This window comes from Chenopodium quinoa, unplaced genomic scaffold (genome assembly GCF_001683475.1).
Source record: "Chenopodium quinoa cultivar QQ74 unplaced genomic scaffold, ASM168347v1, whole genome shotgun sequence".
Lineage (NCBI taxonomy): Eukaryota > Viridiplantae > Streptophyta > Magnoliopsida > Caryophyllales > Amaranthaceae > Chenopodium > Chenopodium quinoa.
In genome coordinates, this window is record NW_018743405.1 from 2,185,009 (window position 1) to 2,207,463 (window position 22,455).

Genomic DNA, 22,455 nt, shown 5'->3' on the forward strand with positions numbered 1-22,455 from the left:
TGTCGGCGCCGGAGCGACCCCACCACATCCCCCCTGCCAGCGCGACCCCACTCCCTTCCTTTCCCCCACCTACGCAGACTACCCCCCTCCCTTTTTCCCGTTGTTGCTGCTCCGACCCCCACCCCGTACCGGAAAACCACTCCCTTTCCCTTTCCCCCACCAGAATTCGGCTCCCTCCCTATTCCCACACCGAAAATCGCCCCTTTCCCTATGCCCACACTGAAAATCGCCCCTTTCCCTATGCCCCATACCGAAAATCGCTGATAAGCCTTCTTATCATGGGTTGAGAGAAGCATTTTAGGGTGTGTTTTGATGCTTTATATGTACTTTTGTTAGCTTTTGTGAGTTTTGGGCTGTGATTTCACTTATGTGCAAAAGGCGGGATTTATGAGTATAAGTGAGTGAGTGAGCTCGGGAACCAATGAAGAGTTATGTAAGAAGGATGGACCTTGGCTCGTGATTTGAGAGTTGTGATGGAGCATAGAAGAGCAAGGAAGAAAGCTTGAGGAAAAGGTGAAGCAAAGCAAGAAGAAGAAGCAAGGAAAGAAGGCAAAAACAGCAGGAACCGCTGCCAGGGCCGCTGGCAGCTGGCCAGAGCCGCTGGCAGCGGGTATACCAGAGTGAGGGGCTGCCAGAGCAGCTGCCAGCGGGTCCAGAGCAGCTGCCAGCGGCTCTGGCAGAAATTCGGGCTGTTTTGGTTAATTTTCAGCAATTTGGCTTTGTTTTGGCTCGTGTTTTGGATATTATTTTTGTGTTATGTTATTAAAATATAGAAACATATAAATAGCTTAGTTTTAATTAAGTTTTAAGTTAATTTAGTGAGAATTAAGTTAGAGAGAAGTAAAAGTTTTCTAGGGTTCTTGGCAAATTTCAGAAATCTTTGTTTTTGAATTAGAATCCATGGAAGCTTAATCTTCCGGATTCTTGGTTAAAGATTGAAGCTTTTGGCTACGAATTGTGAGATTTCTCTTCTCTTTATTATTATCTATTGAATGTTTATTATTCCTTTGAATTATTTCATGATTTGCTTTAATCAATTGCTAGGTTAGAATTGTTAGATTCGCTTGCATCTAATTAATCTTTCCAAAGTAGCAACTTTGGGTTATGAATGCATGCTTTTGATTGATAACTTAAAGAGGGAATAATATTATTGAAGAAATTAGACCGCTTGTGTTAATTTATTCAATCCTTGTTGATTTCTCCGTTTATGTTCTTCTTGTGGATGATTTAGAGCGCTTGTCTTAAATTATACATTAGAAAGGGTTAGAAAGGAGCGCTTTGCTATTTCTAACTAGCTTATGAGAATTTAGAATTTAGAATTCTACAACAAGGTGTTCAATAGTGTTTGATTGAAGAGGCTTCTATGATCAATTTGTATGTTCAATTGTGGATTTCGCATAACCAAGACCGTTATTCTCATTGATCGCATACTATTTACGTTCATTGTTCTGATTTAGTTTAATTGTCACCATTGCTTGTCAAAACCCCCTTGTTACTTAGATTACTACGTTCCTAGAGTAATTCCACTTAGGTTTGCAGTTATTAGTCCCTTTTAACCTGTGGATTCGAACTCGACTCCCCTAACTACGTTTATTTGCAGTTAGCTTAGTTGTGATATTTTTGGTTGCATACGACTGAGGCACACCAAAATTTTGGCGCCGTTGCCGGGGAATTAAGGCGTTACTTTTTAATTGTTTATCTTAGTAGAATTTATTTTAGGACTGTTCTTAGCTATCTTTCTTTGTTTGTTCGCTAGGGTATGATAAGTACCCGTTCTGCTAACAAAGAAGTTTTGCAGTTTGATCCAGAAATTGAAAGGAATATTTCCAGGTTGCGAAAAGAGGCAAGAACAACCCCCAGTGAATCAACATACTCCTTCAATATTCAAGAAGAAGAGGAGATGGCTGACAATCGAACTCTAAGGGAACTCACAGCTCCCAACTTGAACCAACAACCGTTGTGCATTGCATACCAGCAGTTGGAGGAAGGTACTAATGTTGAGATCAAATCCGGTCTAATTCATCTATTGCCGGCATTCCATGGCATGAAAGGCGAAGATCCGAATAAACATCTGGCAGAATTTCATGTGGTTTGCACTAGCATGAAACCGATTGGGATGACTGATGAACAAATTCAGTTGAGAGCATTTCCTTTTTCTCTCAAAGATGCAGCAAAGGATTGGTTTTACTATCTTCCCCCAGGTAGCATAACAACTTGGGCAGATTTAAAGAAGTGTTTCCTTGAGAAGTACTACCCAGCCACTATTTCTGCAAGCCTTAAGAAAGCTATCAGCAATGTGGATCAGAAGGAAGATGAATCCTTGTATGAGTATTGGGAGAGATTTAAGAGATTGTGTGCTAGTTGTCCTTACCATGGGTGTTCCGATCAAGACCTCATCCTATACTTCTATGGAGGTCTAACTGATGATGACTTGAGGATGGTGAATGCAGCAAGTGGTGGAGGGCTAGTGAATAAGACTCCAGGAGATGCAACTAGGTTGATTGCAGAGCTAGCAGAAAATTCTAGGCAATTCAGTCAGAGAACTCCCACGCGCCAGGTGAATTTAGCAAATTCGAATACAACTGAGTTAGAGAGTCAAGTAGCTGATTTGACTTCTATGATGCGTGAGTTCATGGTGAACTCAAGGAATCCACAGCAACTGAATGCTTGTGGTTTATGCACCTCCATGGGACATCCCACTGATGCATGTCCTCAATTACAAGAGGAGCAGAATGAGCAGGCCAACGCCTTAGGTTTTCAAGGGCAAGGTCCGCAGAGAAGATATGATCCCTTTTCAAATACCTACAACCCAGGATGGAGAGATCATCCAAATTTGAGATATGGGAATTCCCAAGGAAACCAACAACATCAGCATGCTCAAGGTCAACAACAGTTTCAGCAATATAGGGCACCGTTCCTAACACCTCAAGGCCAAAGCTCTAATTCAGGTAATATGTCAACTGAAGAAATGATTAGATCACTAACTTCTAATGTTTCTACCATGCAGCAGAATATGATGCAGTTTCAACAAGAAACCAGATCAAGTATTCAAAACCTGGAGAATCAAGTCAGTCAAATCTCAAGTGCAGTAAGCCGACTTGAAGCTAAGGACTCTGGAAAGCTTCCATCCCAAACGGAGCTGAACCCTAAGCAACAAGTTAATGCAATAACATTGAGAAGTGGCAAAAAGTTGCAAGAAACTGTAGTTGCACCTAAGAAGGCTAAAGACTTGATTGGAGTTGAGGAGGAGGAAGTAGAACAAGAAACTAAGGCGAATCCGCCAACCTTTACCTCTTATGAGCCTGTGCCACCTTTCCCAGAAGCCTTGCAAGATACTCGAAGGTATGAGAAAGACAAGGATATTTATGAGACTTTCAGCAAATGTGAGGTAAATATGCCCCTCTTGAATGTGATTAAAAGTGTTCCTCGTTTTGCTAAGTTTATGAAGGAACTGTGTACGATCAAGAGAAAGCACAGGTTGGGAGGAAAAAAAAAAGTGAAGGTGAGTGCTCATGTTTCTGCAGTTTTCCAAAAGAAACTCCCAGAAAAATGTGGTGATCCTGGTATGTTTACTATTCCTGTTACAATAGGAGACACCACATTACACCGAGCCATGTTGGACCTAGGTGCATCAATCAATGTCATTCCCTACTCCCTGTTTAAATCAATAGAACTTGGGCCTTTGCATGAAACTGGGGTAGTAATTCAGTTAGCTGATAGGTCCAATGTATATCCTAAGGGGGTAGTAGAAGATGTACTTGTTAAGGTTGATGGATTGATCTTTCCTGCTGACTTTTACGTCCTTGACATGGAACATGACAAACAAGCAGCCCCCATCCTGTTAGGAAGACCTTTCTTAAAGACTGCTAAGACAAAAATCGATGTGTCTACCGGTTCTTTGACTATGGAGGTTGATGGGAAAGCAATTGTGTATAACATTTATGATACCATAAAGTATCCTGTTGATACTCATTCTTTATATTCTATAAATGTTGTCGATCCAATATTGCATGATGTTTCTAACATTGATCATGGGGATGAGCTCCTCACACCTATTACTAATGTTGTGTCTGGTGATTGCTTGGATTCTTCTATACCTACTAATGTGCAGGTGAAGGTGGCGGAATTGAATGAACAGTCCAAGCTTCCACCTATACCACTAGGGGCAACACCCACCCCGTCATCATTTCCGGGCAAGAAATTATCCCAGGTATACCACAAAGCAAAGAATAAGGTGTGGCATGACAAGAAGAGCTCCCGTTGGAAGGGTCCAATTCAAGTTGACAAGGTCTATCCGCATGGAGCGGTAGAAATTCGGAGTTTAGAGACCAACATCATGTTCAAAGTGAATGGAAAAAGGCTCAAACCATACTACGAAGGGTTCAAGGTCGAGAATTTGGAGAACATCGATCTCTACGAGCCATCAATTGATTAACGAAGTTTCATGAGTTGTGTCGAGCCAACGACGTAAAACAAAGGCGCTAATCGGGAGGCAACCCGAAAACTCTTCCCCGTTTTCATTTATTTTAGTTTTTATTGTTTTTGTTTTGATGTACCAAGTGCTTTTGGTGGATTTATGTAGGAGGATGCTTTGGGAGTACGTATTGTGAGCAAAAACAGAGCAAAACAGGTAAAAACAGGCTTTGGGAGGCAGCCCCTGCAGGAGCCGCTGGTAGCGGGCTGGCAGCTGCTCTGTAGCCGCTACCAGCGGCTCTCCAAGCAGCCAAAAAATCCCAAAGTTCTGCCCCAGCCACTGGCAGCGGGTCTGGTGCCGCTGCCAGCGGGTGTCCTTCAGAAAAAAAAGAAAAAAAAAGGAAAAAAAAAAAAAAAAATTTTTGCAGCAGCCGCTGCCAGCGGGTCTTCCAGCAACATTCACCCTAAATTCCTTCTTAAGCCGCTGGCAGCGGGCCCCAAGCCGCTACCAGCGGCATTCCCTGCATACCTGAATTTTTGCCCTTTTAAACCCCTTTTTCTTCAATCCTACAATCCAATTCATTCTAGTCTTTATCCAAAACCCCAATTAATCACTTCCCTCTATCCCTTAGCAAGTATTATTTATCCAAAACAACCCATTTGCCCCATTTTCAATCCAAAATTCAGAAATTTAAAAACCCCTCGTCTAACCTCTTTTCCCTCAATTTCAAGTCCAATTAAACCTTAACATTGTTTCAATTTCTAAATTCTAAACTTGAAATTTGAGGAATTGTGTGAACCTTGGTGTTTGGAGGTTTGGTGGGTTGCTCATTGTATTTTGAAAGAGGAGGTGAGATTTGTGCAATTCGTTCTTGTGCAATGGGAAGACATAACAAGTGAAGGCAACCTCTTCACCTACAAGGGTTGCAAGGGGGTAGACAACAAGGGGATACTTCAAGGGAGGGTGTATCACCCTCTTTTCCCCAAGCAAATGACTTCATGGGCATTCGTCTAACTACGAAAGAAAAGACTACATGGGTTCAACTTCAACAGCCCAAAAGAATGGTGCAATGCACAAAAGTCGTCGATTTGGAGGCATTGCAAGTGGTTGGTTTGGAGGAAGTGATGGAGCACGAGCGCACCTACTTATGTGAGGTATAGATGAATTCCTTTCCACTTTGACTAAGGGATGTCAAGAATTTCTTTCAATTTTAACAATAAGAACTATGTCATGCCTTATGCGGTAATTAGAAATGCGTTTGGTTGGAATAATCTTCCCATGGGCAACACTTGGGGTCCCCATAGTTCATTTTTCTTCTCGAGAGTTTTGAAATCCTTGATAATGCCGAATCTTCCAACTTCGGGAATCCTTCCCATTAAGGTGGTACTTATTTCTTCCCTTTCCCTTACTTTTGTTTTTATTGTTGTTGTTCTTGCATTGAGGACAATGTCTCATTCAAGTAGGGGGGGGGGGAAGCAATTCTTGCATATTTTTGAAATTTGTATAGTTATCCTAATTTAATGGTTTTGTATAGCTATTTCAATTATGTTTCAATGAAAAAAAAGAAAAAAAAACAAAGAAGAAAAATTGAAAAAAAAGAGAAAAGAAAAAGAAAAAGAAGCCCTCTAAGTCGAAAACCTGAAAAGGCGGCTTAGGCAAAAATGGGGGCCCGGTTAGGTTGAAAACCCGAAAGGGCGACCTAAGCAAAAAAGTGGCTAATGAGCGGGTGAGGTAGTGAGATTTGGAAAAAGATGAGAGGCTAGGATGAAAACCCGAAAGGGCTCCTAGGCAAAATGAGAGAAAAAAGAGAGAAATGTTCATGAATTTGATTTTTCAAGGAAATTTCGCATCTATTTGCCGAAGTCGGTGTCATAAGGGGAGGAGATATAAGGAGGTGTCGGGGTAGGTTTCATCTTGGTGATTTTGGGAGATAGTTGAGATTTTGGGGGAATTTGTTGATCATCTTAGGAATTTGAGAGCATGAGTTGTTTGTTTTCACTCTTGAATGTGGAAGTGTTTTTATGAGATTTTTGGTTAAGTTGAGTTTTTGTTTGCCCAATTTTATCAAAAATTTCATTTCTTTAGGCGGTTGAGAATATTCATACTCATGGCTATGCGTTTATCGTTCCAAGTTGATTTTGGGGATGAATTGATAAATAAGAAAAAAGGGAGATTCAAAGTGTGAAGTATGGGGGAGTGTGATTGTGATTGGTTGATAAGTACTAGGATGTTTTGTTGAGTTTGAGTGCGTAGAGCTAGTTTGATTCCACCATCTTCTGTTTTGAACCTTAGTGAGGAGGATGTGTTTTATTCTCTAAGTTTACTCGAGGGCGAGTAAAGGTTCAAGCATGGGGGAATTTGATAAGCCTTCTTATCATGGGTTGAGAGAAGCATTTTAGGGTGTGTTTTGATGCTTTATATGTACTTTTGTTAGCTTTTGTGAGTTTTGGGCTGTGATTTCACTTATGTGCAAAAGGCGGGATTTATGAGTATAAGTGAGTGAGTGAGCTCGGGAACCAATGAAGAGTTATGTAAGAAGGATGGACCTTGGCTCGTGATTTGAGAGTTGTGATGGAGCATGGAAGAGCAAGGAAGAAAGCTTGAGGAAAAGGTGAAGCAAAGCAAGAAGAAGAAGCAAGGAAAGAAGGCAAAAACAGCAGGAACCGCTGCCAGGGCCGCTGGCAGCTGGCCAGAGCCGCTGGCAGCGGGTATACCAGAGTGAGGGGCTGCCAGAGCAGCTGCCAGCGGGTCCAGAGCAGCTGGCAGCGGCTCTGGCAGAAATTCGGGCTGTTTTGGTTAATTTTCAGCAATTTGGCTTTGTTTTGGCTCGTGTTTTGGATATTATTTTTGTGTTATGTTATTAAAATATAGAAACATATAAATAGCTTAGTTTTAATTAAGTTTTAAGTTAATTTAGTGAGAATTAAGTTAGAGAGAAGTAAAAGTTTTCTAGGGTTCTTGGCAAATTTCAGAAATCTTTGTTTTTGAATTAGAATCCATGGAAGCTTAATCTTCCGGATTCTTGGTTAAAGATTGAAGCTTTTGGCTACGAATTGTGAGATTTCTCTTCTCTTTATTATTATCTATTGAATGTTTATTATTCCTTTGAATTATTTCATGATTTGCTTTAATCAATTGCTAGGTTAGAATTGTTAGATTCGCTTGCATCTAATTAATCTTTCCAAAGTAGCAACTTTGGGTTATGAATGCATGCTTTTGATTGATAACTTAAAGAGGGAATAATATTATTGAAGAAATTAGACCGCTTGTGTTAATTTATTCAATCCTTGTTGATTTCTCCGTTTATGTTCTTCTTGTGGATGATTTAGAGCGCTTGTCTTAAATTATACATTAGAAAGGGTTAGAAAGGAGCGCTTTGCTATTTCTAACTAGCTTATGAGAATTTAGAATTTAGAATTCTACAACAAGGTGTTCAATAGTGTTTGATTGAAGAGGCTTCTATGATCAATTTGTATGTTCAATTGTGGATTTCGCATAACCAAGACCGTTATTCTCATTGATCGCATACTATTTACGTTCATTGTTCTGATTTAGTTTAATTGTCACCATTGCTTGTCAAAACCCCCTTGTTACTTAGATTACTACGTTCCTAGAGTAATTCCACTTAGGTTTGCAGTTATTAGTCCCTTTTTCCCTGTGGATTCGAACTCGACTCCCCTAACTACGTTTATTTGCAGTTAGCTTAGTTGTGATATTTTTGGTTGCATACGACTGAGGCACATCAATCGCCCCCCTCCCTAATTCTAAACCACCAGCCCCAAACCACCCTAAACGAGGGTTTCGATTTCGGTGGTTTGGGGCTGGTGGTTTAGGATTTCTAATTCGATTTCGATTTCGAATTTTAGGGTTTCGATTGGCTGGTGGTCGGGGCAACAAGAAGGAGAAAGGGGTTCGTTGGCTGCGTAGGGGTGGGGGAAAGGTGGGGGCGTCACCGATGAAGAATTTGGTGGAGTTTCGCGACGGAGGTGACGATTTAGCAGTGGGCAGGTGACGATTTCGGTGCACCGACCACGAGGTTATGGGAGGTTAGGGGTGGTTGGCAGGTGGGGAAATGGAGGAGGCGGGGTTTGCCGGTTTCGGGGAAACATTTGCCGCCAGCAAGGGGGGGGAGAGGGTGGTTGACGTTGGGAAGGGGAGGGAGGTGTTTGAGAATTTTTTTTATTTATATAATTTAAATTATTATTTAATGAAATATGAGGCCCACTTAACGGAATTTTAAAGGATTATGTTAAGTGATAGCAATATATATATATATATATAGTTAGGGAATTTGTGTGGTAGTAATTTAAAATATTTTTTTAAACAGGTAGTAAATGTGACACGGGGTGTTTTCGCCGGTAGTAAATGTCAATTTTTCATAAAATTTATGCTAGTCTCTATTTTCTCCGGTCTTCTCTGTCGTTTTTCTACCACTTCACTCCAAACGAATTGTGTCAAATTCGATAATCCGATAATCCGATTGCATATTTCACTGATCACATATTCACATGGTAATATTTTCCATTTCCCACCTATCAACAAATTTTGGATCATCGCTGGTTTTTCCCACAAAAAATTATCCTGTTATGGGCAACGTTTCTGAGCGGAATCAACCCAGTAAAAGTCTTCCAACCAATTCTCTTTTGCATTCCACATTTTTTACGGTTTTTATTTTAATTTAACTTTTTTTTTTAATTTATTTTTTTTCAGGTTCTGCTAAAAGGGTTGCTGTTGTTGGTGCTGGTGTTAGGTAATTTTAACCCCCTGCTACAATATTACTTGTATGTCGTTTAATAAAATTTGTTAACCATTTATGTGATAATTGCAATTCAAATTGGTCACTTTCATTTTGGCATTGTAATATTTTGAAAAGCATTGTAAGATTTTACTGAATAATCACTTTGGTTATGTAGCCGACCCCAATTATGGGATTAAGGCTTTGATTGATTGGTTGATTGAATATGTTGAAAGGATTGTAAGAAATTCCGTGTACGTATCTTCAAAGAAATGGGATGGGATCATTTTTTTTGTAGAGATGGATAAACTATTTGAATGATTAGTGTATTATTTTGGTCGAATTGTAGTGGACTTGCTGCGGCGTATAAACTGAAATCGAATGGTTTGAATGTGACATTGTATGAAGCTGATAGTAGAGCTGGAGGGAAACTCAAAACTGTTGTAAAGGATGGTTTGATCTGGGACGAGGGGGCAAATACTATGGTAATGTTTGTTAACAATGTCGGGTCTTACGCTTTAGCTGACACTTAATTTCTGGATATGGTTCAATTATTGGCTAATTATTGTGGTTATTTTGGGATCGTCTTCTGTGTTTACAGACTGAGAGTGAGGAGGAAGTCACGAGTTTGTTCGATGATCTCAAGCTTAGGGAGAAACTACAACTTGTAAGTCTTCAAATTTAGAGTGACAAAATCTTTATGCAGAAGATTGGAGTGGCCTTTGTTTCTTATTTGCAGCTTGGTATATCTTCAGAATGCTTCCTAGTCTGTTTTGTGGTTAAGTTTCTGAATACGTTATTTGGTTGTTAATTCTGTCACAGCCAATCTCACAAAACAAAAGATACATTGTCAGAGATGGTCTTCCTGTGCTGGTTAGTTTGCTGCTTTTGAATTTGATCACTTTAATTATATTCTAACTCTGGAAACACGATGATGCATGAGGCAAGTTCACTCCCCTGCATTGTATTTACAGCTGCTTATCTTTGATGCAGTTACCTTCAAATCCAATTGCACTGCTGCAGAGCAATATACTTTCAGCACAATCTAAGGTCATTATATGTTAATGGGTACTTGATGCTGAGAATTCTTATTATTTCCTTATACTTAGTGTGCGCAAATATGCAATACATTGTGTGTGTGGTTTTTTTTTTTTTTTTTTTTTTTTTTTTGGGGGGGGGGGGGGGAGGGGGGAGGGAATGCAAATTGCATAGCTATCTAAGAGGTTGAGTCAAAAGGAAAATCCCCGTGCTTCTTTATGTGTTTTTCAAAGTGGCTGTTTGTGGGAAGGGAGGATGTGTGAATGTAACTTTAATTATTTATTTATTTTGTTCACAAACGGTCATTTGCTTCTTACTCAGCTACAAATTATGCTGGAGCCTTTTCTTTGGAGAAAACACAATGCTACTCAGGTTTCTGACAACCATGCTCATGAAAGGTAATTGTCCATCCTTATGTAAACATTAGTTTAATATTCTGTTGCTGAAATTCGGGAAATTATCAAAACTCACTTATCATCATCCTGAGAGCTGAACATACAATTCTAACTCCTGAGTTTTTTGCCTGATCAATTTTATTATAAAACGGACTTATTTGCTAATTATTGAAGTACAATGATATATACTAGCATTAAAGTAAGAGCTTGTTAAGACGTTAAGCTCTTATGTAAATACTTTCTAGTGAATTATGATGTATGACCATTGGATTGACATAAATGTCTATTTTTCTGCAGTGTGGGCGAATTTTTTGAGCGACATTTTGGGAAAGAGGTATAGTTATGGTGTTTTAACAGATGTTTCTCTTCTGCTCTAATGTTCTGATACTTTTTTTTTCCTTTGTGTGTGTGTGTAGTTTGTTGATTATGTAATTGACCCTTTTGTTGCGGGTACAAGTGGTGGAGATCCTCAATCACTTTCTGTGAGTGATTTTTTCTTGTTTCATTTCTTTCCAATCCTTTGGAGGTTGTAAATGAATTTCGTTCCAGTTGTGCAGCCAAAGATGGATATAGCCTTTAATTTATGAAAAAAACTTGTAGGTCCCATGCTATACACTGATACTTGTACTCATGATTGTTAAGAGTGGTAGATCTCAATAGAAGCTTAAATTTGACCTACATTGAATCTGTTAGATGTATCTAATCTTTCAATAAAAGTATGTTTTATTTATTTATTTTATTATATGTATTATTATATTATTTTTATATATTTACTGAAGTCAATTTATGGAACTGCTCTTTGTGTTAACATCTTATATTTTATGCAGATGCGTCATGCATTTCCAGAATTATGGAATATTGAAAACAGGTGTGGACCTTAAAAGCCTTAATATTTATTTATTGTGTCTGTTAGGTCATATGTTATTTTTACTTTCAGATTTTCCACGACTGTTTATGTTTCTACTTTGCTTAATTTTCAAATTTGTACTTTGCATTCAAGATCCTATGTATGCTGATAAACTTATATCACAAATAAATTAATTGAACTCGTTCACGTTAAACATTAGTTTTACTTTACAATCTTTTTATCTCAGCTTTTCTTAATATCTCACTCAACACAGATATTAAAAATCTTGACAGTGTTCAATCTTGTGCAAGTATGCAACAGCTGAGAGATTACTTGATCTCACCTTACTCTAGCACATTTAATCATAATATTTGTGTTCAACCTGGATTTTTCGTATTGAAAATCAAAGTAAAAGAGAAACATTATTCATTTTTAACACCTTTCTTCAACCCCTACCACGGCCCTTCACTTTTACCTCCCTGTTATGCAATTGTGTTGCTTGCATGCTGCCCAGATTAAATTTCTTATCATGCCTTTGGTTTGTAGATATGATGCAGTAAAAATGAACTTGCTTGTAATTGTTTGGGAAACATGTGATCAGAATTGTCTAGAAGTATGTTTAATTATGACAAAAAGCTCTTGCACTCTTAATTTTGGCTCCCTATTTTTTATTAGAATAATATTGCGTATTGACTCCATTTTTTAAAAACATTGGGTGCTGGGAATATTAAAGATCTTGTAATTTTCCCTATTGTTCATGTTTTTGTTGAAGCAGTGATGTGGAATTATAAGGGGGAAAAGACGAGGGAGAGAAAAAGGGGAGGGGAGACGATAGATAAAATTGCAGTAGGAAAGGGATGGGAACTTGTAATTAAGGGGGTTAGAATAATTCTATCTAAATATCTTCTCTCTCTGTTATATTTTATTTGAAATACAGCCTTATGGCATGCACTTTAAGGAAGCACTTAGAGTAGGTAGATGGACCAAATCATCAAGAAAACTAAAACACTGGTAAGGAGGAAGGGTATGGGTATTAATTATATAAATTATTTTGATAAAGTGGTTCGTTTACATTGTGTAATCTCCTTCAACCTAGGACTTATCATTGGGATGTGTTGCAAGGAAAAAATCATAGGAAGTAACTATTTTCCTGCAATTTTAGATTAAAAGTTGTTATTCATTTACAAAGATGACTTCATGTAATATGCTTTGAAGTTGAGTTTGGAAATTTATATTTATGGCCAACCAATAGTTGAAGTGTTGAACTTTGAAATGGGTGATAGCTTTTAAGTTCACACACATTAGTGGGCAATAAGAAGTGAACATCAATCCATATACTGGAATTTTCCATACTCTGGAATTTTTTTTGAAAGTGTTTTCCATATTTGTTGGTAAAAACAGGCGAATCGACGTACTAACAACAATGGTCTCTAGTAGGATAAAATATAATTATTTTTAAGGGTAAATAAGAATTAGGAGGGTTGCATAGTGGTTTAATTTTTGTTCTTTGTGTAAGTCCATTTCTTTTTCCTTCCATGTCATGTGTTCAAACTTTTGAAGTCGTGTTTGTGATTTTCTTTCTTGGATGAAACATATTTTGTTATCCCTCTGGAATAAATTGTGTTGTGGATGGACATTTTTGGTGATCCCTCGTGTCTAATCAAATGCTTTTTCTTGAATCTCAATTTATCATTTTCTATTCTGTGTTTGTGGCTGATGAAGTAGAAAAATTCAAGTAATTTTCAGCCGACCGCTATTAGTATGGTTTGTTGTATTGTTAGCTGCTAGTCCTCTATGCACGCGATGCCTACTTTGATGTATCATGTATTAGTATCAACACTGAAATAAAATAGCATTTAAGCTATGATATTATTTAATGATTGACAAATTTTTTGACAATAACATAAACAAACATTTGATTGTTTTGCTTACAATCACAGTAATCAAACTAACATAAGAACATTGTATTTGAGTGTTTCGTAATCATATTTTTTTTTTTTAATTTGCACCAATTTGCTTGTTAGCCACATGCACTTGTTGGCCCACTCAACTTCATATACGTAGTCAGTGTTTCAAATACATACTCAACACTGTTTAACTGTTGTGGATTAGAGTCTCTAATTGGTGGACGTAAAACCCAAAAGTAATTCTTAAATCCAAAGGCTCGAGAGAATTCTGACCCCTTGGTAAATATGTTCTAAATTTGATCTTTCATTCCATAGTAATCACAAATCCCACATCTTAGATGGCAGCAATCTAATTATAATTTAACATACCTGGTAGTGAATTGTCGTTAAGCAGAGTAATGTGGCAATCTTGTTTTCAAAGACGTAAAGTAAAAGCATCAATCAGTGGATTGTATTACTTATCTGTTCAAGAATGATATGTAAAAATTTGGGTTGGTTGTTTCCTTGAAATTGTTCAATGAAGAAATATACGTAGTATTATTTTGGTTTGATTGCTGTTTCTTTTTAGTTGTCAGTTTAAGCATTTTTTTTAAAATTTTTTTTTACACTGACTGATGTTTTTGGGTTAGATTTTTTATATTGTTTTGTCTAATAATAAGGGACATAATGGGTATTTTAGGGGACACTACAACCTCTCCCTTCACTTATATAATAGAGATTTGTTATGAAAAACATCTGAATTGTAGAACATGGTTTTAGATGTGGAACTGACGAGTCCATTACAAGTTTTGTTGTCCATTTCAATTTGTTATGTGACCCATGTCTTATCAATTGTCTGCATGAATCCTAATGTAGGTTTGGTTCGGTAATTGCTGGATTTTTTAAATCTAAATTGTCATCCAAGAAAGAAAAGGGAGGAGGATCTAACAAGAAGCCACGTGTACGTGGTTCATTTTCTTTCCAGGGTGGAATGCAGGTATTCACATGTAGGTTAAATATTTATCTTTTGTACTACTTCTACCAAAATATATCAGGTCTTGTTAATTACCTGCAATCACACGCATCAACCTTTCAATTGTTTTTTTGGTTAAAGCTGATTTGCTTTGTTTTACTATTGTTTGTAATTGGGGATATGTTGATATCACAATGTGTATTAAGATAATGTAAGAACTTCATTGTATTAAGAATAAAATATTACATGAGAGGACCAAGAGTCCTTTCTTTTAGTAGAATGTCGAAAAAGAGGGTCATTCAGATTTTATATCTAAAGAAGTCCCAAAAAGGCTTCCAAGGTATGGGGGTGTGAAACTGTAGAGCACTAGAGCGGCCATAGAAATTAGATCTAATGAAGCGACTTGGCAAGAGATCCAACTTTAAAACATTATTGACAACACCCATAAAATTGTAGCTTAGATTTTGATGTTATAGTAGTCTCTATCAAAGCTTGCTTGTCAAGCTTGCCTGTAAGGTGTATTGTCTTTGACGTATGAGTCTGAATAATTACATAGAAATCGTTTACTTCTGTACTGCTAGCTTATAAAACTTTTTCTGTTTACTGATCAATCTATCTTCTATAGACACTTGTTGATACGATGTGCAAACAGTTTGGTAAAGATGAACTCAAACTTCAGTGTAAGGTGCTGTCGTTGTCACACAACCCTAATGAGAGCCCTTCATCAGAAAATTGGTCAGTGTCTTCCATGTCAAACAACAACATCCAAGATCAACAATATGATGCTGTCATTGTTACTGTGAGTTTTTGCTTACTTTGTTTCTTCCTATTGCATTTATTCTACTGACAAACATTGGGAGTACCATTTAGCGTTTCAATCTAGATTCTAGATTGAAACAATGCTATATAGCCAATATAGGTTAAAGGGGAATGTTTCAGGGATTCAGGTCTATAAAGGATTGTTTGAAGTTCAGTTCTGTGGTAAGTGTGATTCATGGAATAAATTGAAATCAAGAGAGGGGATTCGATATTTAGAAGATGCACTAGCAGTCTCAAAATATGCATGGCTCTAACATGCTATCCTACTACTGTTCCTCTGCATCTCAGAAATTTAGGAAGTGCAATAAATATCTGAACTTTTATAATATTGACTTATATTATCTAGACTTTTCTTGTAAAATTATTTATAAGTGTGTTCTTAACCTTATCTACACTCATCCAAACTCATCTTAACCAACTTATTTTGTCTAATTAAGTCAAAATAAGTCGAAAACCTTACTTATATGTTTAGAATTGCATAGTCGTTGAATCAAATCTAATTTGGTGGAGCAAAACAATTCCTTGCTGGTTAATTATATTCAAACTGTTCATCAAATAATAGAATTGTATGTATAAGATTGGTTAACTTTATAGCTGGTTAAATAACTAGACCCCTTTAAAATCTGATTTTTATTTTTTCCTTAGATACAACTGTGGACTTATGAAAGAGTTTTGTCATGAACCTGCTTGAGCTACAAACGCTTCCAGTGCAAGAGGAGGGGACAGTCAAAAGCAACTCATGGAAGAAACAGAGGACAACATGGGAGAGGAAGACAACAATAGCTTATTAAGGTGCCGCCGCCGATAATTATCAGTTTTTAGTACTATAATGGAACAACATGATGTAATAGACGAACCAAGCACGACCAAATGACAGAAGAAAGCAATAGTACAGTTTAATAGAGTAGAAAGATTGAGGCTTTGGTTAACAAAAAACAACGGTTTACACAATCAATAGGATTAGCCTATCAAGCTTTGTAGTGAGTTTGGCTCACAACTCTAAAACAATGGCTTGCCATACTCTAGGTTTTGCAACACAAGATTCTGCCTACCTTTGCCGTTCTTCCTTTTTCTATTTATACTAATGCTAAGACCATAACCTAATAATACTAGACTTCCCAAATTACCCCTCCTAAGGTTAGTCTACACATGAATTAATGAAAAGTGGCAGACTTTGGCAGCTAATGCTCTAGTCAATAAAGGAGTGTGTAGAGAGTAGAAGATCATGTTAATACTAATAACCTTAAGCTTCTATGTAGCTACTCCTCTTTTGGTAATCAAAATTCCATATTTATCAATTAAATCCTACATTCAACCTAAAATTAGTTAATCACAATGTCGTTGTCGGCCTCAAGAAAGGCCGAAGATGTTGGGACATATTGAGCTAGCCACAAGATCAAAGAGAACAACAAGAGATTGACTGTATCGTAGCAGGAACGACTAGGGTAGTGGAAGCCGGCCAGCGATTCTAAATAGATCAATTTCTTACAAAGCTTGCAGCAAAGTCGATCAGCAACAAAGAAGCTATTGATGGAGCAACGAAAAAACTAGAAGGACGCATCAATCGTTTCCGATAAAGTTATGAGGTGCTCATAGTGGCAAGAGTTGGCGAGAGTTATTTCAACAGGAACTCCCTGCTATAGTGTTAGGGGAGAAGAAGTCAAAAGAACCAAAAAATAGTAGTGGTTGAATTTGAAGGTTTGACGGCAAAAGGTCCAGAAAGGGATGGGCCAGGGAAAAGAGGTCTACTTTGAGACGAAATGTTGCCATATAGGGTGTACAAGAGGAGGCAGGAGGCGGTGGCCTAAGGAAAGACCCGATAACTGAATCATGTGGACCAAAATTTACTTTGATTTCTATTGTCTGAGAGGAGGAAAAATTGGAGGCTATACTGGTGCTAATGAATGGAGCCACTTGTGAGTGGTTTTAATGGGAGCACAAGCATATTAAGAAGAATTTCATGAAAGGAAGGTATGATGGAGGAATACCAAAGGAAATTCATACTCAATCTACCTCCATTCACCTAACTTAACTCATTCCTCATCCACAGTCATTAGTGGGAGTGAAGTGGGTGAATTGGGTGCTGAATAGTAGTATGATAGAAAATGAAACAGGATTGTAATTTGGATCAAACTTTCTCTGTGAAACTTTATGAATATCCAAACAATGATTAATAAAAGGCTGGTAGCATTTTTCTTCCTTGTCAATTTCCAAACATGATAAAAACATGCAATCTTTATTTCTGATATTGACTCATGCTTTATAACTAATTCATCACTATGGGTTACTTGGTACCATTTGTTTTTACTTTATTGAGAGTGAAAAGTTGAGAATTATAATCTATATAGCAACTTTTGCATGAAAAGTCACCACCTTGGTTGTAAAATTTAAATTTCCATAAAACTTACATTTTCTCTCATTATGATCTCTCTACTTTATGTTTATATTCCTCTAGTCTAAGTTGACCTTTGTGTGTATGTACCTGTTAAATGGAACCTCACTTTTCTCATCATGTATTCCTCTCGGCATGTGTTCTCTACTCTATGTTCCTCTATCCTATATTGACCTTTGTGTCCATTTAAAGTTTTTATTAGTTCATGTATTTCAAAGTTCCTCATTGTTTGATTCTATATTCTATATGATAGGCTCCAATCAGGAATGTCAAAGAACTGAAGATTATACAAGGTGGAAATCCATTTTCTCTCGACTTCATTCCAGAGGTATGTAATTTCATTGTCGTTAGGAAATTTGAGGGAAGACATAATTGTAATTAGTTTTAAATGTGACCTGATGTGGTAGTTTGACAGTGCTTCCTCACATTATCTTAGTAGTAATAAATTAAAGAACTTACCTAGTTGTTGACTTGTTGTGCTCTCTTTTCAGCATATATTATCATGGAAGCTGATAAATTGATGGTACTTATGTTCTGATATGGGTGCTTTCATTGAGACCCATAGATTTTATGAACCTGTTTGTCATAGGAGACCAAGCCTGAATGAATATAATGATGGGCCTTTGGAGCTTATAAAATCAAGTTGGGAAAAAACACATAACCTATCAACCAATTGAAGAAGTGATTTTCTTATTTTCTCCTTTGGCTTTTTGCCTTTTTCGTGAGAAATCCAAGCTTAAATGGTGAAAATAAGTTTGTATTCCTCTAGAGAAATTTGAGGGTTTATAGGCCTGTTTCTGATGCTTACATATGCCTATAGTATCTTTGTTGGTTCTATGTATTTTAATATTGTTTGGCTGATTATAAATTAGTAGTATTGAACAAACTTGAAACTGGTAGCCATTTGATTAGTAAAAAAGGGCTTTTGCCATGTGTTTGGCAAAGAACATATACTACTGGTGAAATGAGAGAAACACCTTGCTGCAAACTTACCAAACTACTCCCTTGGAAAGGAATTGGTAGTTGTTGATGGTGAAACGTATTGTTTCTGGTTGCATATTGGCCATTAATAGCTAGATGCATATTCTATGTGCTAACATGCTTATTGCCAAACAAGGCCACTGTATTGCTTTCTTAGGCTATATTGTTTAGGATGGTTTGGTTATTATTTGACATGTGAGACAAGAAAATCTTATATAGGAAATTACCCTATTTATACAAGAAAATCAGCAGACTTTTGAGGGCAATTCCCCATGCCTGAAACAATCATTTCATCATGTAACTGAACAAGGGTTTTCTTCTAGTGTCCTTAATAATACGGGTCTTTGCTTTGATGATCAAACCCCATGATGGATGCCACTTAAGTATATAAAACGACATGTCATCTAGTATCTAGGTGAAATAATATTAAGAGATTTGTTGACCAATTGTGAGCCATAGCCTTTAATGTACTTTACCACAAAACTAGCTATAGTCATGATTATGAGAAATGCGGAGTTTCCTTATTATTTTAGTGGTTATGATGTCGTGACTAGAGAATCAAGACTCAAGACCGTTGCTATGCAATTGCCAAAATGATTAATAAGCATGCACTTCAATTGTTTCCAAAGATAATTGTTAGTAAAAGGTTTTAAGCAAGTAAATTAGTAATAAATAATAAAGGTGTATGTGTAAAATACAACAGTTTTGATTTTTTTTTTTTTTTTAAATTTTGGATGGATAAAAGATTTTTGTTCTTGTAACAGCATTATAAGAACAACTCCAATGGTTGTAGTTAAGGACTTGCTTGCAATTTCAATAAATCCCTAGCTACTAGCTTGACCATTGAAGCTAGAAAAGTCAATTAGGTTTGCTAAGCTAATTTGCTTGGGGATTAAACTTGCCAAAATAAAATGCTCATTGCACCAATAAAGCTCTTTCCATGTATTTTTTATCCAACAACTACTACTAAGCTAATAGTGATTAGGGAACCATTGGAGCAAAAAGTAGCTAAAATGATAATTAGCTTAAAAGCTTATGTGGCATGGCAAGCTAATTGTCAAATTAGCTTGCCATTGGAGTTGCTCTAAGCAGATTATGTTGGGTGATGGATCACTAAGCAGACTATATTGGATGATGATGTATGAATTTTCAAACCATTATTTTGTAAACTTGTAATAGTTTGTCTTATAAAAGCTAGAATCCTTTATGTGAACATTTTTATGGTTGAATGGTTCAAAGGCGCTTATTGATGGAATGCATTTAAGTTTGAGTGTAAGCTTCCCACAAAATTGCGTAAATTTGTTGGCATTGGCAGTAAATTATTGGTAAACGAGTTTAGCATGAGGACAAGGTCTCCTCACTAATTAACTTAAACGAGTTTACAAATATTTATGCTTAACATCTCTAAAGAAATGCCGGCTTATTTGGCTAAATTTATGTCTTAACTTTTCCCCTTGATTCTAATTTTAAAAAAAATTCTGATAATACATGTTAGTGTATATAGTAGGAATAGTGGCATCTTGTATATTATGATCCTACCTCACATGATTTTGTATCCTTTTGAAATTTTTAGAAGTTTGTCTTTTATTGAAAATTCTCTTTCCATAGAGTTAGATTGGAGCTCTCAGTATCTCACTGTTGGTTGAAAGTCAATTTCATCTTTAAAATGTGGCTATTGATTGAGGGCCTGTTCTGATTTACTGAACTGAACTGATTGGAGTTGCTGACCTGAATAGAGTTGAAATGAATATTTTATGAAAGAAGGAAGTTAAGAATTGAACTGAACTGAATTGAACTGAATTGATTGGAGCTGAATTGAACTGAAATTAAGCTGAAGAGAACAAGCCTGATTTGTTAGCATAGTTAATTTACCTTTCGTCTTTTGGTATTATATTGTGATCTCATTAGTCTTCATTATTTATTGTTAATTCTATTATGAGCTTATATTATGGATAATAAAGCTTTGTTCTTTTTCCTCACATGTTTATTGTTGATGGGGGCAACTTGTCAGTCTGTCATACTGATTTTGTCCTTTATGCAGGTGATTTGTCTACCCCTCTCTGTTATTATTACTACATTCAAGAAGGCCAATGTGAAAAGACCTCTTAAGGGTTTTGGCGTTCTTGTCCCATCTAATGAACAACATAATGGATTGAAGACTCTTGGTAATTTTCTTATTTGCTTGTATAGCTAATCATATATTCGGCTCTAATGCTAGTTTCTTAGCATCTCAGGTACTTTGTTTTCCTCTATGATGTTTCCTGATCGTGCTCCCTCTGATGTGTATCTATATACTACCTTTGTTGGAGGTAGCCGAAATAGAGAACTTGCAAAAGCTTCAAAGTATGAGGTTTTATAATGTTTGTCATGTCTGTTTATTCTTTTACTGATATTGCCACTTTTATATGGCTGCCTTACTAATTTTATTACTTTTGATTTGTTGATTATAGGGATGAACTAAAGCAAATAGTTTCGTCTGACCTCCAGCAGCTGTTGGGAACTGATGCTGAACCTAGTTTTGTGAAGTATTGATATTGTTTACGCACCATTACATGAGTTGTGCTTCTTATTTGTAACTAATCATTGTAACTAAGACCTTGTACTTGTTTGGCAACAGTCATTATTACTGGAGCAATGCATTCCCTCTTTATGGTCGCAATTACGACTCAGTTCTGAGAGCAATAGAGAAGATGGAAAGAGATCTTCCCGGAGTTTTTTACGCAGGTGATCTGTCCTTTCTTGTTATTGTGAAGTCCTAGTACAGTTGGCTTGTCTATCAGGAGAATTGACTTGTTTCAGCAGAGTGTGTGTTTTCCAAGTTGTATTTCATGCAAGCTTGAGGCAGAGATAGAGTAGAATTTTTGTCAGCTGAAAGGGGAAATTATGTGTTTTTTGTCGCTTGAAGTTCTGATTGTTTCTGATGCTTTATAGTATGAAACATCAAACTCAATGGAAAAGAGACAGCTAGAATTATCATCTACTATTATTATGGTAGTTCTACCTTCTATCTATAATGAAAATTTAATAGTCTTGTAATTTTTTTTCCCTGTGTTAATGTTTTAGGTAACCATAAAGATGGACTTTCTGTGGGAAAATCTATAGCTTCTGGATACAAAGCTGCAGAACATGTTATATCTTATCTTGACTCTAAATTAGATGCCAAGATGAAGACTCTGTAAGTCATTTTTATGTCATTTTTATAATCATATAGACTGACATCAAAAAATTACATTACTTCCCATTAATGTATACAAACTAGAATAATGTTTAACTCGTATCAGGATAGCTCTGCATTGTATTATTATGAAAATTTAATTAACTATCTTGTTACTAATTCTTTTTTATGTAACTGTTTTAGGTAACCGTAAGGATGGATATTCATTGGCTAAATCTATAGCCTCTGGATACAAAGCTGTGGAACTTGCAATATCATATCTCAACTACGAAGTGCAAAGTGGGTCCCATTAACGGTTGATTGTAGGATAACGGCAAGGTTTATTGATACATAATTGTAGTAGAAGGTTATAGTGTGTAAATTTCAAAAGGAGAGGACACAACTTGGAAAAATCAATACTAGAGGGTTATAGTGTAGAATTTCCCATCAATTTTTGACGATTCTTGAGAATTAATACCATGTTATGCTCGTTTACATGGTGGACAGGGGCGAAGCCAGGAATTGAAATTTGGGGGGGGGGGGGGGCGATATTTATTAAGTAACAAGATATTATATTTCCCGATGGTATTTGCGATATTATAAATTAGATTTGACTATATTTTCTAAAGCAGCCTAAAGTATTTCATCAAAATAATCAACATTACAACCAATGAAGTCTTGCATTATTGGTTCAAGCGAAGGATTTGTGTACGATATAAGAGTATAGGCTTGATTTTCTCCTATGTCCTTTCCGTTTATATTTTGTATTTTCTCTTGTGGTTCATTTGCACAAAAATCAAAATTTTTTTTTGGGTGATAAA

The 22,455-nt window shown here is 36.7% G+C and overlaps 2 protein-coding genes across 2 annotated transcripts; both read left to right on the forward strand.

Annotated features, from left to right (window-relative positions):
• The first annotated feature begins 2,437 nt into the window (after positions 1-2,437).
• Positions 2,438-4,435, forward strand: LOC110739028. The gene is made up of 2 exons (XM_021919482.1): positions 2,438-3,388; positions 3,536-4,435. The coding sequence occupies exons 1-2, from the start codon at positions 2,438-2,440 to the stop codon at positions 4,433-4,435; spliced, it is 1,851 nt and encodes a 616-aa protein (XP_021775174.1).
• A 4,292-nt stretch (positions 4,436-8,727) lies between these two features.
• LOC110738973 (protoporphyrinogen oxidase, chloroplastic/mitochondrial-like) lies at positions 8,728-22,377 on the forward strand. The gene is made up of 19 exons (XM_021919413.1): positions 8,728-9,031; positions 9,125-9,164; positions 9,499-9,634; positions 9,751-9,816; positions 9,972-10,022; positions 10,143-10,199; positions 10,509-10,585; positions 10,880-10,916; positions 10,999-11,064; positions 11,410-11,450; positions 14,192-14,312; positions 14,914-15,087; positions 17,753-17,827; positions 20,522-20,645; positions 20,715-20,823; positions 20,931-21,005; positions 21,098-21,204; positions 21,544-21,655; positions 21,839-22,377. The coding sequence occupies exons 1-19, from the start codon at positions 8,923-8,925 to the stop codon at positions 21,840-21,842; spliced, it is 1,581 nt and encodes a 526-aa protein (XP_021775105.1). The 5' UTR covers positions 8,728-8,922; the 3' UTR covers positions 21,843-22,377.
• The last annotated feature ends 78 nt before the right edge of the window (positions 22,378-22,455 follow it).